The 9,960-nt window shown below is 41.2% G+C and overlaps 1 protein-coding gene across 1 annotated transcript; it reads left to right on the top strand.

Moving 5' to 3' along the window:
- Positions 1–210: 210 nt before the first annotated feature.
- KIAA1024L (KIAA1024 like) lies at positions 211–8,426 on the top strand. The gene is made up of 3 exons (XM_008637689.2): positions 211–414; positions 7,156–7,401; positions 8,203–8,426. Exons 1-3 carry the CDS (start codon positions 250–252, stop codon positions 8,380–8,382), a joined length of 591 nt encoding a protein of 196 aa, XP_008635911.1. The 5' UTR covers positions 211–249; the 3' UTR covers positions 8,383–8,426.
- The last annotated feature ends 1,534 nt before the right edge of the window (positions 8,427–9,960 follow it).

Here is a 9,960-nt window from a genome sequence, read left to right as displayed (position 1 = left end):
TCTATCAAACTAGACCTTGAACCTGAAAACTTAAGCTAGGCACTTACACTTGTCCTGTCTGCTCTGCCACTTCCAAACAATCTTTTATCATTGGTAGATGAAATAAGTGAGCCTGATACCAAACAGGGGTCAGATACAGTTTCAGGAAACTGTCGTATCCTTCTTCATGTCATTAATAATAGAAAGAGCATGCACAGCCAGGAAGCAGAAGCGGGGGCTGTGTTCAGTATTACTCTACAGCACAGAAACATGGACCTCTCTGTTTTGCCAAACAACAACCATCCTGATAAATTCCTGCAACTGGAGGTAAAATCTTTAGAGAAAAACTCTGCCTTTCTACCAGCCAGCTGGGCAAAATTCCCAGAAGCAGCTTTACCTGGAGTGCAACGGTGGCACAACAGGATCTATTTACAGGTAAGGTCTAAAAGAGGCTGACATTTTCCTAATTTTTCTACCTTGTTTTAAGGATCAGGAGAAAAATTACATGACAGCGACACATCAGCTGTAGTTTCAGCTTCCTGTGTCTCTTAATCTGAATCATTAATATTCCTGTAAATTTTCCCATTGACATCAGCGAGGATCAGGCTCCATGAGAAGAGTTACTCTCTTCAGGGGGTCCACTGACTTTATTTCAGTGTATTAGTCTTTCTACTGCTCTTTGTAACACTTTCCTAGCATTTTCCAGAAAGAGTACTGAAGTCAAATACCAATTAATTGTGCTAAAGGTGTGCATGGAATATGCTCTCTGAAGAAGTACAAAAAGTCCCAGATTTAAAACTGAAAGTCAAGTCATATCCCTTAAACTTGATAAAAAGGCACATTAGAGAGACATTAGAGATTCTTGCTACAAGCGTATATATCTACATAGCTCACCATAACTTCCTCTTTATTTTGCCTTTTTGAAAGTGTGAAACATGCTGACTGCGTCAATCCAGGTTATTACATAGAGGTAGCAGCAGTTTCTTGGTAAAAATGTAAACGTGCACTGCCTAGCAGAGGCCCTGGAGCTGGCGGAGGAGAAGTTCATGTCTGGATCAGCAGCAGTACAGCTGCATCAGCTCACACCCCTCTGGGCCTCGCTGCTCCACAGTGCTCCTTCCCCGCTGCCCGGGGAGCCCCTCGCCTTTCCCCACCCCTAGCATGAGAAAAAGCTCCAAGGTCTGGTTCTTGTCAAGGGATGGAGACATACATAAGTGATTGGGGGTGAGGGGGTGATGGAGAAGAGTCTACATTCTCAGGATCCTTAGGGTGGGGGTCCGATTCCCAGGGGAGTGAAGAGCAAGAGCCAAGAAATCTTGAACCTGGGGGAAGGGAGGAGAATGATGCCGAAAGTCTCCCACGGCTACTTCCTGTTGCACTTCTCCCCTTTCAGACATTTCTCCCCATCAGCTCTCTAAACCCCTTTGCTCCCTCCCGGAGTCCATTCCAGTCCTCCTCCAACTGCAAAAGTCCTCCCCCGCGACACTCGCTTCCATGCTCCCCCCTTACTTTCCCTAGCTTCTCCCCTATCCCAGACACCCTTCCCTCTGCCTACTCCCCTGCCTCCAGCCACTCTGTTCATGTTGTATAATTTTTGCTGGCGACTCCCCAAGGAGAGCTGGGGCGGGGAGCACACGGTCGCCCGTAGTCTCCCATGCAAACAGCCCTAACCAAGGGACGGAGCCTGAAGGATCCCGAACAATAGGGTATGGTGCAATGCTGGCCTCGCTGCCCCTCCCCCCTGTGCTCCCCCCTCCTCCCCCCAGCCTCTCTTTTGTGCAGGAGGGAGGCAGCCACACACAGAGCCTTCTCCACAGCAGGGATCCTTCTCCCTATTGTTGTCAATCAGGACGCACTGTCACCGAGCCAGGGCTGCAGAGCTGCGGGAGGATTAAAAATGTGGGGGGAGCCCTGTGCTTTTTGACCTGTGCTCTGCTCTTCACCACCAGTAAGAAGGTTTTCCTGGAACTCTGTGTCCCAGCCCCGGGATGGCTGTTTCAAAGGAAATGTCTGTACTCACCATGTCTCCAAATATGGCATTTGCCATGTGGTATATTTTATAAGTGTTAAACCTAGGACACAATCTATACTTGTAAGTGTAGCCATTAGTGATTTCAGGCTGTCCAGATAAAATTCATTGTGCCATTCTCTCTCCCTTAGGAGCTCGCGTTCTTTTTCCCCTTTTGCTGACAATCAAATAAAGGAAAAAGTACTGATGAGTTCCAGACATTAGAAGAAACACGATGGCACAGTGGAGAACTAATGGTGCAGGAATAATATATTTCACTTTAAGATGAGAGAGATAATGGGGTTAAGGGTTAGTTAGTTTAGAAATGGAAAAAGGGGGATTGGGGGAGAGAGAGAATTAATTTCAGAACATATGTGCGTGATCTAAAGATTCCTAAAGTCATTAAACCTTGAGAGTGGCCTAAATTCCCTTTTTAGAAGTCAATATTCTGTTAAGAAACTAATGCTACTCAGGGCTCCCTATGTGAAGTGACTGCTCCATGGTGTGTTTGTGGACTCTTCCAAACCTTTATTATGAAATCACTTTATTTCAAATGCACTGAAGTGCTTATGTGTTTTCTCCACCTATAAGTTTTAAAATTTGTTTCCATTATAAAAAGCAGCTTCATGTAATGACAAAAAGCTGCTGCTCTTTCTCCTCATTTTCCTCTTTGGTATCAGGCAAACTAAACAGCTTCCCAGCTTAGCATGTACTTTCATCGTCTACTTTGACTAAAACAAACCATAAAGCAGTCCAGGAATTTTGGCCTTTCCTTGTGAAAAGCAGCATAAAAAGCACAGACATTCTCCTGCAAATGGATCGCTGCTGACCGCATTCTGCTCACCCTGAGAATTTCCAGTCCTGCTGGACCCTCTGCCCCACAGTATGTTTTAATACCCAGCACACACCAGATGATTAATCCTCTATATCTGTTTCTCATGCAAGTCTCCCCTGTAGTCAACCTGGTAATTTTCTGCAATTCTCAGACTTCTCTTTCTTGTTTATATTTCCATTTTTCCCCTATTTTTGGAAGACAGCAGAGAGCATTTAATCTTAGCAGCATGCTACTTCTTGGCATGGTGTTTTTTTGGCCTTACATATGAGTTAACGCCTGTGTCCTGTCTTTGCTTGTTTCTCAGTATACCAGGACAAGAGGGTTTTTTAAAATCTGTAAGTTAGGTGCCAGGTTAGAGTCACTTCTTTGTCCCCTGGCTCATATGTGCATTACGTATTTCCACTCTCTCTCCCTTATTCTTCCCTAGACATCTGCAACTGGCCACAATAAGAGCCAGCTGCAAGGTTGGCAGGAGCTTTAGTCTGAGACTGAACAAAAGTTTTTATATAATGCACTCACAGCCCTGCAGAACTCCATTACCAATGACAGACAAAACACCTTTTTTAACTAAACAGTTCATTACAAGAAGTAACCTCGATGAGCAATTAAAATAGTCCATCTGAATATTTACTTTTCTGTAAATATCCCTGTCACTTTGGCTGAAGTTTTTATAACCATCTACTGATCTCTCTCCTATCCATGTCAGGTGGCTTTTCAGTTTTTGGGGTACCTGACAGGGAGTCCAGTTCCCCTTCTTTTTCTTCCTTAAAAAAACCTTCATTCCTAGGATCATAGAATTATAGAAAGGTTTGGTTTGGAAGGAATCTTAAGTGTCATCTGGTTCCAACTCCTCTGCCATAGGCAGAGACATCTTCTACTAGAGCAGGTGTCTTCAAAGCCCCAGTCAGCCTGGCTTTGAACACTGTCAGGGATGGGACATCCACAACTTCTCTGGGCAACCTGCTCCAGTGTCTCACCATCCTCACAGGGAAGAATTTCATCCTAACAGCTGATCTAAACCTGCCCTCTTTCAGCTTAAAGCCATTTCCCTTGTCCTATCATTGTAAAAATTCTCTTCAGCTTTCTTGTCAGACACCTGTATGTACTAGAAGGCTGCTACATGGTCTCCCTTGTAGCCTTCTCTTCTCTATGCTGAACAACCCCAGCTCACTCAACCTGTCTTCATAGGAGAGGTGCTCCAACCCTCTGATCATCTTCGTGGTCTCATCTGGACCTGCTCAGGCTTCTCAGGAATTGCTGATATGAGCTGTCTGCCCTACTGTCTTTCATATCTCCTTATGTGTTTTTGGTTAATCCTTGCCTTCCTGACAGTTTTTCCATAGCATCTTTTCTTGCTCATGAGCTATATGTAGATCAAACATAGTTATATGTTTGCAGAGTTTGAGTTTTTTATCTTGCTAAATAAGTATTTCACAAATGTATTTAATCTACAGTTTTTCAGTGTTTTTCAAAACTGCTGCTTCTTTGAGTATTCACTCTTCCCTCCTTCCATTCAGTGAATAATAACACAAATTGCCTCTGATTTTTTTCTGTTCCACCCTCATTCACACTGTCTTCTTAGATTCATTGTATATTGTATGAATTCTGTAATAGATATGGATACATAAAGTATTTCTTTCAACATTTGCTTCATGTATCAGAGTCTGTGACAAAGGTTGGGATGTGTTTTGAATCTTAAAAGAAAAAAAGAGTAGTTTTTGCGAGAGTTAATACTAGCAATCATATTTTTATTGTCTGATCTTATGTTTCTCTGCTTCTAGAAATGCCTATGTTTAATACGATATTCTTCATATGTCTTTGTATTATTTCTTAGACCTAAAACTTTAGGGTTTTGTATGTGATTCTGGTTTCTGTCCTTCTTTTCCTTAACTAGTCTGTAGGACATATCTACCGCAGAAGTTTTACAATCAAGCCTCTGCTGTACTCAAATACATTCTCCCAATTCATTTGTCACTTCAATGTCTGTTCTCTAAAATTTCTGCAAACTATATCCTATCCCAGATTCCAGTCCAGTTCTCATGGTAAAACCCAGTTTCCTATCCCAATGTATTCCCTCTCTACATCTGCTCCAAGCTACCACATTCTCCTTATGCCCTTGAAAAGAAAGGTACTTCAGAGAGTAGGGGGAAAAGTTTTGCCACTCTTTTCATAAAAGAGCGCTTCATAAAAGCACTCTTTTTATGAAAAAATTTTTGCATCATGCCATCTATTCCAAGTTTTGGAGAATTTTATTTAAAACAGCTTTAGAAATTACTGTCAAGTCACATTCTTTTCACAACATTTTAGCCTAGGGAGACCAATCATCCCCTGGTGAGACAGTTCGCGTTCTTCAACAAAATGTTCTCTAAGTTCAACTATTTAGCAAGCCTGAGGGAAGAATCATTAAGGTCAATGACAAATCTTAAATAAGAAATAAAGTAAATAAAATAAAATGCAGTCAGAAAGAAAAGGCGGTTAAAAACACCAGCTCAGCTGAAATCTGGCCAGTACAGCCCAGAGGGCTTCAGTGCCAGCTGTAACTGCAATGCAAAAAGTAATATTATCAGGGGATGTGTGAAGGCTAAGGAACTACATGTGGAAATGATGAACTAACAGAAGGATGGGAGGTCACTGAGGATCCACCCGTCTACTAATGGCAATTATTGATGGGAAACATGCTTAGTCACTTCTGCAGGGTTTAGTGATAGGAATGCCAGTATGATGCTTCCTCGTAGAGTTTCTTAGACAAAGCCTGTTGTTTTCTCTTCTCCACCTTTGCTTTCTGAAGGAATTCAGTTCTCACACTTCCTTCTACACCTGGCTGCCCCAGACCAATGTATATGTGTCTATGCATGCACACAGACACTGCAGTCATGAAGTGGGTGATGACACACAGCAGCTGACTCCCGCTGAAAGTGGATTCACCAGCCCACAAAGTGAACAGAAAATTATTCAAGCAGAAGAAGCCAACAGTTTGCTATCATCTTAGGGACCTTCACTGACTTGATGAGGTGTCCAAGCATTTCCCAAAGCCAGTGTGCAAGAGGTCAGATTCCCTGAGCTCTCACTAGAAAGGCAGAAGGAGAAGCAGAACATGCCCCTAGCCCTTTTGTGGCTGAAGTCCACCCAGCCCGTGGTACCTTAACAGCTGGAGATCTCAGTAAAATTGAAAAATTAGGAAAATTCATCCTTACATGGAAGTAAGTTTCTCAGGACCCAGCCTCTTCATCAGCTGTTTATTTTGTGCACTTAACCTTACGTGCGTCTTGCAGCAGGTGCTGCCCACAGCTTTGTAATTTCTGAGAGCAGGAGAGAGGTGGGGATCGCTGGACCACTGGGTCAGGCCAAGGCTCCCCTTGACTCAGCATAAAGTTCCTAAGGACAAAAGCACTAATGAGGAAGGATGGATGTGCTCTGGGTTGGTTCTGGGAGTCCTGAGAGGTGGGGGAGGTGTTAGTATAAGACAAGGGCACCATGGAACCACAGATCAGGGGCAGGTTAATTGAAAGTATCGGGGGCAGAAGGTTGTGATAAATATTGAACAGCTTGAACTAGAGAGTCTGATTGCATTTTACAGGTGAATTACAAATTGAAAAATATGGTAACTACTATTTTGCAGACTCTGAAAGAGGCCATTAGTGCTGTTTTAAGAGGCAGATTGTGGTGTCTCAAAAAATGTGATCCCACCAGGGTTGTTCTTCATCTTCCTCCCTTGACACCCACATGTTCTAAAAGGTCTTATTTAAAAGCTTTTGTTAATGGGAGACTGCTCAGATATTTAATTACCTGTGAATACTGACAGTGCCCTCAGTCAAATGAAGAGCCTCTTTGATGTCCTGACATGGGTCTAGCATTCAACAGGATGAGCGGAACTGCGAGTCACCCCTGCTATCAAAGATACATTTCCAGCTGAGGCTGTCATTTACACACCATTTCCCCTGTGATCATTCTGCTTTGTCCTTACACCTTTGCTGCTTCATCATACATCCATGGTTTTCACCAGAACTATAACGTTCTACTGCAATTCTTCATAGCCCTGTTTCGTGAAAGCAGAGGCTTTCTTCCAGCAGGCAATATAATGTCAGTTCACATTTGCAAAAGAACTTAATGTTCAGATTGTACCCACCTCCTTTCCCCAGAAGGAAGAAATCTGTCCAGAGTGAGCAGTCAGGCTCCCTCACTTCACTGTAGAAGTTTGCCAGAAGGAGAAAAATGGTTGCATGTGTAGTTTTAAAATGATTCTGTTGCATTACAAGTGGTAATTCTGGAAGTGGGCCTGCATCGTAGGTAATGCAAATGAAAGCCAGGTTCTGATCTAACTTGTGTCTTACAGAGAGAAAAGAGAACTGTCACTGAGCTGCCAGGCTTAGACTTGAACAGGGTCAGTCAAGAAATAATAGACAAATCCCTGGGGAAACACATTACACCCATCACCCTGAAATCCGCAATCAAAAGCAACCCACTGTTTAGTGATATCCATGTGGAGGATGACTGGCAGGAGAAGAAAAAGACTCCTTCCTGGACCGTGCAGGACTATGACAGACAGTCACTGCACTCTAACTTGGCCAGCCACATAAAGGTAATTTGCTGCTGTGCTACGTTTGAGCAAGTGAATTGCTGTGAGCTGTGTTGTGCATGCACAAACCACTGCGCAGCTCGCTTGGATGTTTAGGTGGGATTACAGAAGTAAATATTGAGGTATTTTCTGGTACAGGCATGACACTAGCATGAGTCTGATCAGGAAAGGAAGTCTACATATCTGGTCAGACTCCAGGAATTTAAATTTTACAGTACATGACCTCTGACTAGAAAAACTCTTAAAGCACAACACTGTACAACTCAGCTTCCCTGTTTACATAGGGAGGAGCTATAAATATGGCACTTAAATACTATATAGTCACTTTAATAAGTGTTCATAGCAAATTCTGTTATAAAATTTCATATATTTTTCTCAGCCTCATCCACACTATCCAGGATCCTGCCTCCCTGTGGGCTGGCACAAACCACTTCTAGGATTAGTGTTGTAGGCTTTTTTTTCTGCTGTTTCATTTTTTGAAAAGAGAGTCAGAGATGTGTTTATACAATGACATCTCTTCTTGAGAAGACAACATGGTTTGTTCTGGGTTTTTAAACACATTTCAATGGCTGGTGTCCTACTTTTGGTTCCTGGATGAAAAGTGTGGTTTTAATTTTCCCCAGTGGAACATTTACAGCATCTGGAAAGTAGCACAACCTACATTCAAGTAGAAGTGTCTTGCATATGTGTTATGATGTCTTAAATTCATTAATCAGTATCTGATGATAGCCAAAATACTTCTGGGTATGTTCTAATGACTTTGTGTGTAAAAGAGAGAATTTAATTTTCTGATTTTTTTTCTAGGAAAATCCTAATGATCTAAAGTTCTGGATGGGGGATATTTATACTCCTGGGTATGATACCTTGTTAAAAAAGAAGGAGAGAGAAAAAAAGCATTCCAAATATTGCCGAATCGTCCTGCTCATGGTACTAGCTGTTTGCATCCTAATTACTGTAATCACACTCAGTGTTTTATTTACTTAGTACAGCCAAATGATGATGAACTTTTTTTTCAATAAATATTTTTATTAAACTATTCCCTTCTCTGGTTTTATTTGAACTCCATTTTTTTTGGTCACAACCACAATTTATTTGACATCACTACTTCAAAATATTCCTGTACAGCATAAGGAATTGACCCTGAAAAGAGACAAATACTCTGAGCATGGCTGAATGTCACCTTACAGGTATAGTTTAAAAAGAAAACTATACGCTATATTTTTTAGTGCCTTCTTTGGACTAGTGATTTAAGTCAGTATGTGTGATATATTACATATAGTATGTACAGACAACCAGCTGACTATTTGTTCTAATAAACACCTACCATCCTCTTTGTCTTTTTATGATAGCTATTTTAGAATACCGAAAAGCATTATAAAGTATCACTCAAGATATCACAAAGAATTATAAAACAAAAATTAACACATTACTTAGTGACTAAATGCATTGCTGCAATGATGCAGCACTTAGTAAACCCCAGCCTAAATGCATAAATATTTTCTTACACTTTTTCAGAGAAGAAGACCAGAAAATAGATCCCTGAGTTTCTATTAAAAAAAATTGCCTGAGAACCCGTGACACAGTTTTTCCATCCCTATGTCATCTTCTTTCAACATATAGCATTCTGTCACCCCAAAAGATGGAGTTACAATATTTTTTTTTGGAAAAAAATCTGCGGAGTATTAGAGTATAAACTGGAATTAATTCACCTTAAAAATATTAAAGTTATATGACCAGGCTGTGAAAAAGGATCTTTGTAAATTAAGGAACAAAATGAAATGTTCAGAGCACACAGACAACTAAGATAATACACCTCAGAATAATTCACGAGAATGAAAACATAGGAAAATAAAAAGTGAGTGAACAGGGAGAGAAAAACTTCAAGTAATTATTTCCTTTCTGAAAAGACACTCTGGGTGCTGCAGACCAGTTATATCTATGTATTTGGTTTTTAAGGAGCTATGAATACTATTGAGATAGGGATTTCCCTTACTCAAGAGAAGATGCACAGAAGCTGGAAAGTTGAGGTTATACGAGGTCTGCTTCTTGTCCCACAAAAAAATGCTTTGGATTAGTCAGGAATAGAACTAAGGTAGGAGGTTTGTATTGTCCCCTCTGAATTATAGAATGTGCCCTACTTACACCAGGTTTACAGCACTTTAACTCAAGATGAATTCATCTTCAGAAAAGTGTATTTCATTCCTTCCTTCTCATCTAGTCCATGATTGATTCTTGTGTGTTCCGTAACTTCTTGGACCCTGATCTAGCTTGTACTATAACTAGTTTGAAGATTCAAGCTAAAAAAGCTTACTGTTTTAATCTGGTATGCAGACAACAGCAGAAGAGTAGCAGCATTTAAATACACATGCGTAAAATTAGTATCCCTGTTACAAAATTGGACATCGCTGTCAATTTACAAGGGAACTCAGTCTCCTGCCTTGCTGCAGTTTCAGCGCAGATTATTTCTTGTCTGAAAGATCAGGCCCAGTCAGTTTATGAAAGTAAGAACTTGGGAGTATTTTACAAGACTAATAGCTGTCATTATGAAGTAACTACTCACAT

The sequence above is a fragment of the Corvus brachyrhynchos genome, unplaced genomic scaffold, assembly GCF_000691975.1.
Source record: "Corvus brachyrhynchos isolate BGI_N302 unplaced genomic scaffold, ASM69197v1 scaffold547, whole genome shotgun sequence".
NCBI classification, from domain to species: Eukaryota; Metazoa; Chordata; class Aves; order Passeriformes; family Corvidae; genus Corvus; species Corvus brachyrhynchos.
Note: the sequence above shows the minus strand (reverse complement) of the source record. Positions and strands in the feature narration are given on the sequence as shown.